Below are 14,833 nucleotides of genomic sequence, written 5' to 3' on the forward strand. Positions count from 1 at the left end.
AACAAAGCTAGTGGAGGTGATGGAATTCCCATTGAGCTATTTTAAATCCTAAAAGATGATGCTGTGAAAGTGCTGAACTCAATATGCCAGCAAGTTTGGAAACTTCAAAAGTGGCCCCAGGACTGGAAAAAGTCAGTTTTCATTCCAATCCAAAGGAATACCAAAGAATGCTCAAACTACCGCACAATTGCACTCATCTCACATGCTAGTAACATAATGCTCAAAATTCTCCAAGCCAGGCTTCAACAGTATGTGAACTGAGAACTTCCAGATGTTCAAGCTGGGTTTAGAAGAGGCAGATGAACCAGAGATCAAATTGCCAACATCCATTGGATCATTGAAAAAGCAAGAGAGTTCCAGAAAAATATCTACTTCTGCTTTATTGACTATGCCAAAGCCTTTGACTATATGGACCACAACAAACTGGAAAATTCTGAAAGAAACTGGAATACCAGACCACCTGACCTGCCTCTTGAGAAATCTGTATGCAGGTCAGGAAGCAACAGTTAGAACTGGACATGGAACAAAAGACTAATTCCAAATCAGGAAAGGAGCACGTCAAGGCTGTAAATTGTTACCCTGCTTATTTAACTTATTTGCAGAGTACATCATGAGAAACTCTGGGATGGATGAAGCACAGACTGGAATCAAGATTGCCAGGAAAAATATCAATAACCTCAGATATGTACATGACACCACCCTTAGAGCAGAACGCAAAGAACTAAAGAGCCTATTGATGAAAGTAAGAGAGTAGAGGAAAACGTTGGCTTAAAGCTCAACATTCAGACAACTAAGATCATGGCATCTGGTCCCATCACTTCATAGGAAACAGATGGGGAAACAGTGAAAACAGTGACAGACTTTATTTTTTGGCTCCAAAATCACTGCAGATGGTGACTACAGCTATGAAATTAAAAGATGCCTGCTCCTTGGGAAAAAAGCTATGACCAACCTAGACAGCACATTAAAAAGCAGAGATATTACTTGGCCAACAAAGGTCCATCTAGTCAAAGCTATGGTTTTGCCAGTAGTCATGTATGGATGTAAGATTTGGACTATAAAGAAAGCTGAGTACCAAATAATTGATGCTTTTGAACTCTGGTGTTGGAGAAGACTCCTAAGATTCCCTTGGACTGCAAGAAGATCCAACCAGTCCATCCTAAAAGAAATCAGTCCTGAATATTCACTGGAAGAACTTATGCTGAAGCTGAAATTCCAATACTTTGGCCAATTCCAATACTCTGATCCGAAGAACTGACTCACTGGAAAAACCCTGATGCTGGGCAAGATTGAAGGTGGGAGAAGGGGACGACAGAGGATGAGATGGTTGGATGGCATCACCGACTCAATGAACATGAGTTTGAGTAAACTCTGGGAGTTGGTGATGGACAGGGAGGCCTGGCGTGCTGCAGTCCATCAGGTCCAAAGAGTTGGACACGACTGAGCGACTGAACTGAAATATAAAGTCGTTATTTTATTGAAAGTCCACATATCAAGTAGTAATCATAGCGATTTTAATATTTCAGCTTTTTCTCTATATATTCTAAGCACTTGTTTTTAAAATAAGTTTAGATATTATATACAGATCAACATGAAGGTAGGAATTTAATATTCAGTTTTTCTATTATTAGAATAAAGATAATATCTATCTTTACCAAATAAAGTTGACATCGAAAAGTTCTCGAGTATTTCTTCAGTGCTTCCTACATGTTTGAAATACAGTTCATGGAATTAAGAGACTTAAAGTCTTCCCTGGTAGCTCAGCTGGTAAAGAATCTGCCTGCAATATGGGAGACCAGGGTTTGATCCCTGGGTTGGAAGATCCCATGGTGAAGGAAATAGCTACTCACTCCAGTATTCTGACCTGGAGAATTCCTTGGACTATTCCATGGGGTTGCAAAGAATCAGACATGACTGAGCAACTTCCACTTTCACTTTCACGAGCTCAGCATCTAGAATGACTGAGCTGGGTTTCAATGTTTTCGTAACACTTGTTTTACTGCGTGACTCTTTGTAAGTGAACTCTGTATACTTCTCATCCAGAAAGCAGTGATGGTACCTACCTCATAGACTTCCTGTTTTCATGAAAAATGAAGGGAGAGTACTCAATTTTTACTGATCCTGCTAACTAGCCAATACTCAAAAATGCTAAACCGCTGCCTCTATTAGGGTTATGCCTATTCCTGTTTAATCATAGGTACTCAAAGCAGAACAGAAGCTAAAGCTGATACCTGACCCGAACAGCTGCAAGCATTGAAGGGATTGATGGCAGTTCAGGGTTATGATCCAGTTGACCTATGCAAGCAGTGTAGACTGGGCTTCCATAGACCTGATGTTTCTGCTGTTTAGGAATTTATGCCTTCTAAGTTGAACATTTTCTTATGAGCTCAGTCCCCTAATCTCCATGTTGAGCTGATACTTAGATTTGAAGACTGTAACAGATGGGTGGTGCTATGATTAAAATAATCTAATCTAAACAACATGCTTTCATCCAGACATGTTGTTTTTAACTTAATGGCACAACAGCATATGGGGAGAGCCTGTGTGGTGGTCCAAAGACAACTCTAGTTCTCAGTGTGACATGACTGCAGCAGTGGGCTGCAGAAGCGGATTCTACAGAGACAACTATATGCAGAGGTGAGACCGGAAACATGCCTCAGAGACAGAAGAGGCAGGGGAGGGTGGAAGTCAGTGTGCTCTGCATCTCCACTACATCATTTCTTTTTCTGTTTACAATTTTTAAATTTAATTTACTTACACTAAAAATAGAAACAAGCTATTCACCCATTTCTCCTGCCCCTCCCCAACTTCCAAGTCTGGGGCTACCACCACCATCACCAATCTATTCTGTATCCACGACATCATTTACTAACTTTTTTCTTTGCATATTTCCTAATTCTCAAGGTATCTTATATGTATGTGTGTGTGCGTGCTCAGTTGTGTCTGACACTTTGTGATCCTATGGACTAAAGCCCGCATGCTCCTCTGTCCATAGGATTCTCCAGGCAACAATACTAGAGTGGGCTGTCATTTCCTTCTCCAGGGGATCTACCCAACCCAGGGATCAAACTTGTGTTTCCTACATCTCCTGCGTTATCACTGATCCAGCTGAGAATACCTATACACATATTAAAATGCATATTTTCTGGTGTCTATTAACTTACTGCTTTTTCCCCATCAAAACAAGAATTGGAAAACCTTTCTGTTAAGGACTAGATTGTAAATATTTTAGCCTTCGTGGGCTATGTGATATCTTTTGCAACTACTTAGCTCTGCCACTATAGTAAGAAAGCAGATATAGACAAATATAAGTTAGTGGACATGGCCATGTTGCAATAAAACTTGTAAGAACAGGCAGCAGGCTCGATTTGATCTCTAAGCCAGTTTACAAACCCCTGTGCTATAAGTATGCCAGCCTACAAACCATGAATTAGATTCTAAGCATGGGAAACCAAATACTCAACAAAAAAAAAGGAATGTTAATAGGCAAATCTAATTCAAATATGTACTCACTTATCTGGTACTGCAATAGATATCCAGTTAAGTTTCCATTCAATTTCTTGGGTAGCCCCCAGGACAAAGTGGCAGTGTCTTTATCAACTTTGATGACTTTGAGAAAAGTTGGTTGTTCAGGTACTGGAAAACACAAAACCATCAATAGACACTCCAATCAGTAAATTTCTTTGAAAAATTATAGTTTTTTTTTTTTTTTTTTATTAAATTGAGGAGCTAACTCATATGACATATGTACAACCTAACTACTAATAAGGGAGGAAATGTTTTGACCATTGGGATATTTGTTATTTTAAATTGTTATTTATAAACTAGATATTAATCCTGAACTGTCTCACCTCCTTCTGGTGTTTGAAATATAAAAGGCTCGCTCTCTGGACCAGCCCCTTTGGAATTATAGGCTAAGACTGTTAAGTGAAATTCACTAAAGGCATCCAGAGAAGGAACCATTCCATAGTCTCTTTGTCCTGAAAATCTCAGAATGTTCACTTCTTTGGGATGTGTCCTTCCATCCAACAGGCTTTTTGTCTTCCACCAGTTTACCTGCAATGACAATAGGAACCCTTTAACATATCACCGACTCAATGGACATGAATGTGAAGGACAGAGAAGCCTGGCGTGCTGTAGTCCATGGGGTAGCAAAGAGCTGGACACGACTCAGGGACTGAAGAACAGCGTATCACCAGTGATAGCAGATATCTCTTTCAGCTTCTGAAATCAGTCTTATTTACAGGAAATATATTAATTTAACAATGAGAAGTAGAAAAGCTATGATAAAAACCTGATATCCTTTCAGATGTCCGTGTACTCTTTCCTTTGGAATTGTTGACCAGGTAACTTTAACTAATGTGCTGTTTATAACATCCACCCCTTGGATCACTGGAGCTGCATCAGGATCTGTTGGGCACATAAGAAGGATGAGCTTTCAAATAATCTAAACACGATTATTAGGATCCTTTTCTAAAGGTGATCCTTCTTTTTTTTTTTTTTTTGAGAAAAGGAAAGCACTTTTCTCAAATCAGTTTCAAGTGGAATGAAGAGAGTTTCTCATTACAGAAGAGTTTCAATGCCCCGATATTAATAGGTTTCTAGAGAAGAGCAATGGCACCCCACTCCAGTACTCTTGCCTGTAAAATCCCATGGATGGAGGAGCCTGGTAGGCTATAGTCCATGGGGTCGCTAAGAGTCGGACACGACTGAGCGACTTCCCTTTCACTTTTTACTTTCATGCACTGGAGAAGGAAATGGCAACCCACTCCAGTGTTCTTGCCTGGAGAATCCCAGACACGGGGCAGCCTGGCGGGCTGCTGTCTATGGGGTCGCACAGAGTCGGACACGACTTAAGCAACTTAGCAGCAGCAGCAGAGAAGAGGAGGGCCTGTACCACACTACTGAGAAAAGCCCTTGTCCAGATGGATATGGTGTGAGCAAGGTAACTGAAAACAGTGGACAATGAAATCCTCCGTGGGCATCTTGCCTTGGAAACATGTGAACCAGACTAATATAACTCAAATGACTTGGGAGTTTGGTGAATATGAATAACATTAATTGAGCATATTCATGTTCAACAGTAATTGAGCATATTCTGTGTGTCATACGCTGTTCTGAGAGCCTATCCTGGATTGGCTCACATAATCCTTAGAACAGTCCCATAAAATGGTATTATTATTATCCCCATTCTACAGGGGAGCCAACTACAGAGAAGTAAACCAAACCCACCACAGTCAAGACTAATGTATTAGTTCCCAGTGAGGCGACCTGAGTAGTGAAAACAGAGAGTGAGAGTGAAGTCGCTCAGTCGTGTCTGACTCTTTGCAAGGCCATGGGCTGTAGGAGCCTACTATGCTCCTCTGTCCATGGGATTTTCCAGGCAAGAGTACTGGAGTGGGTTGCCATTTCCTTCTCCAGAGGAACTTCCTGACCCAGGGATTGAACCCAGGTCTCCCACATTGTAGGCAGACGCTTTACCGTCTGAGCCACCAGGTAAGTCTTAGTGAGAACACAGGTAGCAGGTAAATAAGGAGCTAGTCATTCCATATCCCTGCCCTTCTTCTATTCTTGGATCAAAATATTACTTTGGATACTGTAAGAACAATGAGAATAATGCCTACTATCTAGTTATTTGCAATGCAGTGTCTTTCCTTTTTCCAAACATTTATTTGCAGCAGTTCTTATGGTATAAATACCTAATAATAAAATCATGTCATTAGTACCTCAAAATTCTGCGTGTGAGTGCTTCTATATGGAAATCTGGGTCTGCACCTCACCTTCCTTAGGAAGGCTCCAGCGCTGAGGCCAGGGTGTGGCAGCAGGCAGCTGTGAGGAGGTCCTCGACAAGTAAGGGCACATATGATTGGACACCTAGGAGTCATGCTGCTGAACTGTGTGCACTGATAGTTCCAGGTCTTTGATGTTCATTATGGAAGTAGTTTTTTTGGGGAAACTGAATAAAATTAAACCTTTCAATGCTCTTCCTCACCACCCCTCTGACGACTCTCCCGCAGTCAGCTCTAAAGTAGAAACCATGTGTTCAATTTCTTTTTATCTCCCACTGTAAGTACAGCCTCTTTGCATGCACTACTTGCTTAAAAATGCTCCTCAACAGGGGCGCAATCTACTTGAGAGAAGCTGTTCTAGAGGTGGTGGGTGTCAGCTGCATCACTTACAGTCTTCTCCAGAATAGAGAATCACTGACTGTGGCTCCGGGCCGGAGCCCAGGCGATTGATGGCTTGGACCTGGACATCGTACGGCGCGTAGACAGCAGGCGTCATGACCCGCAGGGTGTGGTTAGTGACTGTCTCTTCCTCCCACTCCACCGGCGCTCCCTGTGGCTTCCAGGTCACTCTGTATTCCAGTCCGGGTCCATTCTGCTCCATGGCTTTCAAAGGCTAAAACAGCAGGTCGGCATGATCACAGACATGCTGAGTCAGGGCACAGAGAAGCCACCCTAAGTGGTACAAGCAATGTGGCAAAAAAGGGATCATTTTTGGTGAGATCTTTAATCCCCCTCTTTGGTTTGGAAATGCTTGTGAAAAGTTTTGTCATTCTGTTCATTTAAGCTTGAGAGTTGCTCCTTCCCCTCCCCAAATAGAAAGAATCCCACAATTTAGATGTCTGGATTATGCCCTTGTGGTTAATTCTAACTGTTCGTATATGAAAGGACTTACTAAGAAATTCCATAGAAGGTTTTAGCTTTTCTTCACACTTTCTTCTATATTCTAATTTTTTCATTCCTAAAGAACTTCAGAAATGAAAAGGACATGGCTAAGAGTTCCCTAAGTATAGTGTTAGTCGCTCTTTGCAACCCCAGGGACTGTAGCCTGCCAGGCTCCTCTGTCCATGGAGTTCCCCAGGCAAGGAATACTGGAGTGGGTTGCTATTTCCTACTCCAGGATCCCTAAATATAAATGGGATTTTTTTCATGGCTTTTCAGTCAAAACTCTTTCCATCTGACTCTATCCATTATCCCCCATCTTCCTTCCAAGAGAAGAGAGAGAACAAGTAAATATTTTTGTATAATATGTATTTGTGTGCACTAGTACCCAGAAGATGTAGCTCCTTTTTATAATACAATAGTTCCCAGCTCCTTGCCCATTCTGTTTCTATCTCTTTTATGAGAAAGCACTCCCCATCCTCCAGTTTAATTTGCTGTATAGAAATATTTACTGGAGGAATTTCTTGAATAGGAGATTGGTTATTTCCACTCTAGCTTTTAATTAAATAATACTTTAATTAAAAAACATTAATGTGATTTAAACCATCTGTTTAATATCACAAAAAATGGGAATATGCATTTAAATGAATCAATTATATACAATACATAAAAATCTGATTTTAGACATAGATTTATAAGGGTCACTTATATAACTAATAATTTTGTCTGTATATGCAAGTGATTCAATAACCATACGTAATGTTTTTATAGAATTTGCAATACTTCTTGACTCAGATTAATTTATAAGTACTTAATAGAGGGATTGAATGGAATAAACTTGAAAGAACAGTAGTATATCAGCACAATAATTTCAAGTCTGGTGCTTATTCTAGGGTTAATAGTTAAATTCTCTAAGAGGAAAAAATATGAAATCAAAAGCTTTCTGAGATTTTCACAGTCACTGTTTATATTTTGCTTTCACACTTTTGTTCCAAGATATTTGCTACTCTCATATAGATAAACTTACCAGAGGCCGTCACACATTGCCCAGTAAGTCAGGCCACAAGCTTTGAGTTCCATTCTACAATCTGGAATTACAATTACCTTCAGTCCCAACTGACAATAAATATGTACAAATACTATTATTCAGTTTATGCATGTTTTGCTTCAAGAAAAATAGTTGCATTTGATAAAGCTCTCTGAAAAATTTTAAAACAGACTGTGCCACCCTAGGTAACACTGTTAAGAAAAAAACCTTAGCTAAATCGCCAGCCTCCTTGGTGACTAGACCCCCAAAGAAACTGCAGGAATACTTCATATTTGGCTTTTAGCCAGTGGACAACAAAACCTCAACAAATTCACAAATAGATCCCAAACAAAGATAACAAACTATAGTAACCAGGGGTGTGGGGTTGGGGAGGGAAGATCACCAGCATTCCTTCTCCTCATGCAGCTGCTCGTAAGAAAGGCATCTTTATAAAAGAGGCTCTTAATTTGATGTCTAGGCATCTCTAAATGGGGTCCGTGGATGCCCTTCAAAGGATCTGAAAACCCATGGAACTGCTAGTACAACTTTCTATGTCTAATTTCGTAGAACAAAACTGTACTTCTATTGAATTTTCAAAGAGACCTATGAACAAAGCAAGGTTATACTGACTAGAAACTGGACAGATTTTTTGTACTACCTAAGTTCATTTTAAGGCTGGTGGTTTTCTGATTACAATTGTAGTAGAAATAATAAGTCTTACATCCTTTAGAGGGCTTAAACCACTTGGCTGTGATCATATAACCCGGTAACTGGAGAAGTTGCTATTTCCCAAACATTAATGAAATGGGTTTTTGTTTGTTTTCATCACTTTCTGGAACCTATGAGATTAGATATTTGCTATTTTGTTGAAGTTCAAATGTAACATAAATGCATTTATACTTAAGAATGAAGTGTAAACTCATCATTATCTTAGAAGATAATGTTAACTAAAAAGAGTAGTTTTATCAAGTTAAAATTTAATGTCACTTTTAAAAAGTGAGTCCTTAATATTTAATGTGCCAAATTTATAAAGATAATGTACATACAATAGAACATGAGTTAAATAAGATAACTGAAATCCATTTTGACTGTAAAATAAGGTTCACTATCAATGAGTAAATGCACATTCACTAATAAATTACAAATAAAAGTTTGCATATTATTTTTCTCCATTGAATGTTTCATAATGATATTACTTTATTTTTCCTGTATTTGCCTACTGTCTGTCCCTCCAACTAGATTATACATTCAGGAAAACAAAGACTACTTTTGACTGCCATATATAAACCAAGGACCTCATAATACTTTTATTCATAGTTAATGCTAAAAAGAAAACATAAACCAAGAGAGAATTAGGGACAACCAGTCTGTTCCTATTTAATCCTTTTGTGAAAGATCAACGTTTTCTTCCTTTTTTTTTTTTTTTTTTAAAGACAAATTGCTCCTCTCTGATCATTATCTTGTAGATAGGAATTATTTGTAAGTCAATCTTTGGAGGGGATCTGGTAATCAATTTATACTGTGTGCTTGTCAACTTGGGGAAATAACTGGCATTTAACTCCAGTTTACAAGATAATTCATTCAAAAGAATAACTGATGAGTAAATGTTCTTAAACTTCACTGGTTATGCTTATAGTTATTAGGCCTCTGACATTTCAAAATGACATGAAACACAATGGAATATATTATGAAGGTAATTGTCAGCTTAGTTCCAAATCTCTATTTCCTTCCTCTGGTCAGTTAATTACTAAATTACATGTCATTTACTTTTCAAAGACAAACTGTAAACACTTTCATAGTTTAATCCCATTCTTCCAAGAAGAGAGCACTAGTGATTAGTCTTGTGTATCTTTGGGGGTGGGGACAGAGTGATTAATGAATAGGATGATCAGTAGGAAGGACTGCAGATCCCAGCTCTCTTTTCATTACTGACTCAGGGCATGCATCTGGGTAAGAGCACACCACTGGAGCCCCAGCTTCTCTGCACTGAATGTGATGCTGACAGCTTGGAGCCACTACAGCCCTCCCAGAGGAGTCGTGACAATTAATGAACTAATGTTAGTGGAAAATGGTGCACTTCTCGGAGGAAGTGACCTGATAATTATATACTAATATTGTCATCTAATCCACTTATATCATCTATCTAATAGAAATTTCTATGGAACTTAAAAGACAATAGATACTCTAAAAGGATAAGATGCTAACATAATTTTAAATGTGGTAGTAGCTATTTGTGGCCATATATTCAAGAAAATAATACTATTCTTGACTATATTTAACTTCTGTATATTGCCAATTATTTTTCAAATTTTAAGTTTGCAAAGCTTACTCTCACTGAAATGGGAATAAAGGGTTAGTTTTACATAAAAATATTGACTACATATTTTGTAGGTATGGGCAATGTTGTAAGACCAATCAATGATGAAGAAAAAAGGAAATCAAACTTTGTACCTTCTAAAATTCTTCCAAAAATCACATCTGGAATGAGTTGTGGAAATAAATTAATATATTTCAGCATACATTAAAAGTGCTTGTAAAATTCAGTGACTTCAATATCAGAAATCTGTTATTACTTAGACTCGCTAAATGGTAACCTACTTTCAAGTAAGGTAAAATACTTGTTCATGAAACATGTCAAAATAGAGGAGAGAAAAAGTTTTCCACTGTTACAGAAGAAATTTAGAAATGGCATTAAAAAAAATTAAAGTCATCTGAGCAGATACAAACTTTTGTGCAAAATTCAAAGAGGAAAGTCTATTTTAGTAACTTAAAAAAATATATATATATATATAAGAGAAAATGAGTAGAGTCTGAAGTTCAAAGATATTCATGTGGAAATCCTAGTTTTGTTGATTTCTAATTGTATGGTGATGGACCAGTCTATCCATGGACCCGTTTCTATATCTAGGACACAGTATTAATGATGCTCTCTTGACAACATTGGTCTCAGAGTTTGATATGAGTACACAGAATGCCTAATAGTGCTTAGTAAGTGGTGACTGTTCCTTAGGGGTCATACTTTTGATATGCTTAATTTTTGTTGGCCATGTACCAAAAGACAGTGAAAGATTATCAGTAGTTTTTTTTTTTTTTTAAATGGGAGAAGATTAAGAATATTGGTAATAACAATATTAGGAATCATAAATTTTGGGGAATGGATTGTAATGAAATCAGCCTGTAAAAACTGTCTTAAATTATCTACCACAGTTAAACTCTATTTTACAACATTCTAATCATGATGACTTTTAAAAATATATAAATAAAATATATTTATAAAATATAAAAAAATATATTTATAAAATATATAAGTAGTTTTCATCTGTTCTTAAGAGAGATTGTTCTATCATTATACTTAGCATGTGGACCTAAAAAAAGTAAAAAGAACACAACGGTAAAAAGTAAAACATAAAGAATCCTCACCTCCCATTTGATAATCATTTCCTTGGGTTGAGAAGCTTGAACTCTTATGTTTTGTGGATTCTTGTCTGGAGCTGAAAAATTATAAATATTAAAATTACTTTTCCCCAGTGTATTATCTACAAATATATCATCCCTCTGCCCATAAAAAACAGATTTTTACATAACTTTGATTATATTTATTTACATCTGACCCAGTTTGAAAAAAGATTCACAGCACTTTTATATAATAATTTTAGAATATATATATTTCATATATTATATTTATACATATTATGAAATGATCAACACAATAGTTAACACATCTCACCTCACATAAAGCATCTTTTATATATATATATATATATATATATATATGCATATATAAGGAGTAAAATCATTCATGGAGTGATATAATTATTATTCATCAGAGAATAGAAGGTTTACTTTACCTGTCTTCATTTTAAACCTGCTCTTAAAATTCTAAACACACTATTTAAATATACATTTTAGTTTTAAATCTGCTTTACTTTTTTTTTAGAATTACTGTTAGAAATGTGATATGAATGTTTGCCTCTTCGTGAATAAAATTAAAGGTCATATATTAATATCAACAGCTAAGTTTTAGGGGCATCAAATAGGAAACAGCAGGTAATGTCCCCATGAAATATATTTGGATGAATCTATTATATACTCCTTGGAAGGAAAGTTATGACCAACCTAGGTAGCATATTCAAAAGCAGAGACATTACTTTGCCAACAAAAGTCCGTCTAGTCAAGGCTATGGTTTTTCCTGTGGTCATGTATGGATGTGAGAGTTAGACTGTGAAGAAGGCTGAGCGCCGAAGAATTGATGCTTTTGAACTGTGATGTTGGAGAAGACTCTTGAGAGTCCCTTGGACTGCAAGGAGATCCAACCAGTCCATTCTGAAGGAGATCAGCCCTGGGATTTCTTTGGAAGGAATGATGCTAAGGCTGAAACTCCAGTACTTTGGCCACCTCATGCGAAGAGTTGACTCACTGGAAAAGCCTCTGATGCTGGGAGGGATTGGGGGCAGGAGGAGAAGGGGACGACAGAGGATGAGATGGCTGGATGGCATTACCGACTCGATGGACGTGAGTCTGAGTGAACTCAGGGAGCTGGTGATGGACAGGGAGGCCTGGCGTGCTGCAATTCATGGGGTCGCAAAGAGTCGGACACAACTGAGCGACTGAACTGAACTGAACTGATTTTATAAGAAGGGTTAAGTATGCAGTTTAGTGCCAAGATGAACTTATACTAAAATCATACAAGTACCTGATTATTATCTCTGCTTATATTTTCTCAATCCCCAAAGGGAATTATATCCTAGTATATTTATTTCAGACAGAGAGGGAAAAAATACCATGCTATGACATTGTTAATCATTTCCAATTCAGTAATACAAATTTCAGCACTATCAATATTTTGCTTTATTGGTTTATAATATTATATAAGGCTCACGTTTACAATATTATATTTTGAATTCTGTATATACTACAGCATGTTGGTTCTTGAGAATTTTTTTTAAAGCATCTTGAGATTTTAGGTAGATATTAGATATTTATTTAGCTATTGAGATACAAAAAATACACTAAATGCATAAAATGGCATTACATGCTGAAAACATTGAATGCACTCTCTATAACATGTCAAGAGTTTTACTTCAGAAAGTTGAAATGAGAAAAATAAAGAGAAAGTTGACTTTAATATACATTGAACTTTAGTTTACAACTTATTTATGGTATCTGATTTTAACATAATACTCAGCTATCAGAAATTGCTCAGAATAATGCTTGCTCATGTTCCTCAAACATTTATATATAACTTACAAGACTGATGTCCTTTGACTATTTTCTGTGTTGTTAGTTCTCTACTGGAGGCAATCTAAAATCCTACACCATGGCATCAATCCTTTTTTTTAAAAGATGTTCAAGGATGCGGCAAACTAAAATATTTTGTTCGAAACTTGAGGTGTGAGCGTCCATACCTGCTGGGGGTGTTTCATGATGGCCTGATGGGTGGCTAGGCTGGCTTCTCCCGACTTCATTCATGGCTATGACCCTGAACTGGTATCTCACATATGGAGCCAAAGACAGCACGACTGTTGTTTCCTTTCCTTGGACTCGAGTCAGTTCTTCCCACCTTCCAGGCTCCTCTTTGTTTCCTTCAAATTCTACAATATACTCTGGCAGTGGGAACACAAAAAACACATTAGAAAAGACCGAGAATGTTTAAGTTATACTAAGGTTTATATATAATATTAAATGTTTTAAAGGATGTTTTGTGGATAATCCACTCATGCACCAATGGCTTTAATATTAACTCTGGAGAGCACAGCTACCCCAAGTCTTCCCTACCGCTGATATTGCTATTGTGGTCTTCTCCAGCCTCCCACGTCAGTCGAACACTTCTGTTCTGTCTTTCCGACAAGTGAAGGTTTTCTGGTGGATCCGGAACGTCTGATTAATAATGAAAAATAAAGGTAAGGAGATGGCAGATCATTGTCTTGTCAATCCCACTTCCTCACTCAGGCACCCTGCAATCTCCTGCTTCCCCTCCATGCCCCTGCCTCCACTCTGACCTGCCAAATCTCACCTGACCTTCTGGTTCTATTCCAAATGCAGGTCATCCACATCTGTTCCCAACTGTAAGTATTACCGCCCTTTACTGTGACTAATACAGCTCATACACTTATTTATATGCTTGGTTCATCTCTTGTATGGGACTAAACAGATCTTCCAGAGTAGTAACCATACTTTATTATTCATCTTTACATCCCCAGTGCCTTGCACATAAATGTTTTGTGACTAAGTAAACAGCGTACTATCACTTAAATCATGCATGTAATTATCATATTAGAATCATAAACTTAGGTCCTATAAGTACAGGAAAATAAGAACATGAATTTAGGCTTTCTTTTCTACATGCTTTAGATTTTTTCATTTATAACAATTAATTATCAGTATACCATCCTTATGGCAGAAAGGGAAGAGGAACTCAAAAGCCTCTTGATGGAAATGAAAGTGGAGAGTGAAAAAGTTGGCTTAAAGCTCAACATTCAGAAAATGAAGATCATGGCATCCGGTCCCATCACTTCATGGGAAATAGATGGGGAAACAGTGGAAACAGTGGCAGACTTTATTTTTCTGGGCTCCAAAATCACTACAGATGGTGACTGCAGCCATGAAATTAAAAGACGCTTACTCCTTGGAAGGAAAGTTATGACCAACCTAGACAGCATATTCAAAAGCAGAGACATTACTTTGCCAACAAAGGTCTGTCTAGCCAAGGCTATGGTTTTTCCTGTGGTCATGTATGGATGTGAGAGTTGGACTATGAAGAAGGCTGAGCGCCGAAGAATTGATACTTTTGAACTGTGGTGTTGGAGAAGACTCTTGAGAGTCCCTTGGACTGCAAGGAGATCCAACCAGTCCATTCTGAAGGAGATCAGCCCTGGGATTTCTTTGGAAGGAATGATGCTAAAGCTGAAACTCTAGTACTTTGGCCACCTCATGCGAAGAGTTGACTCATTGGAAAAGGCTCTGATGCTGGGAGGGATTGGGGGCAGGAGGAGAAGGGGACGACAGAGGATGAGATGGCTGGATGGCATCACTGACTCGATGGACGTGAGTCTCAGTGAACTCCGGGAGTTGGTGATGGACAGGGAGGCCTGGCGTGCTGCGATTCATGGGGTTGCAAAGAGTCGGACATGACTGAGCG

At 38.0% G+C, this 14,833-nt stretch overlaps 1 protein-coding gene across 8 annotated transcripts in view; it reads right to left on the reverse strand.

The window, feature by feature from the left end:
- Positions 1 to 14,833, reverse strand: part of CHL1 (cell adhesion molecule L1 like) — a 224,720-nt gene that overhangs the window by 14,012 nt on the left and 195,875 nt on the right. For all 8 annotated transcript variants that reach the window (XM_055557736.1, XM_055557738.1, XM_055557739.1 and 5 more), the window contains 7 exons: positions 13,471 to 13,572; positions 13,101 to 13,298; positions 11,116 to 11,186; positions 6,180 to 6,402; positions 4,295 to 4,410; positions 3,852 to 4,056; positions 3,514 to 3,636 (listed from right to left, as the gene is read on the reverse strand). In XM_055557736.1, the coding sequence (XP_055413711.1) occupies positions 3,514 to 3,636; positions 3,852 to 4,056; positions 4,295 to 4,410; positions 6,180 to 6,402; positions 11,116 to 11,186; positions 13,101 to 13,298; positions 13,471 to 13,572 (1,038 nt within the window). The remainder of the gene's footprint in view (positions 1 to 3,513; positions 3,637 to 3,851; positions 4,057 to 4,294; positions 4,411 to 6,179; positions 6,403 to 11,115; positions 11,187 to 13,100; positions 13,299 to 13,470; positions 13,573 to 14,833) is intronic.

The sequence above is a fragment of the Bubalus kerabau genome, chromosome 20 (assembly GCF_029407905.1).
Source record: "Bubalus kerabau isolate K-KA32 ecotype Philippines breed swamp buffalo chromosome 20, PCC_UOA_SB_1v2, whole genome shotgun sequence".
Lineage (NCBI taxonomy): Eukaryota > Metazoa > Chordata > Mammalia > Artiodactyla > Bovidae > Bubalus > Bubalus kerabau.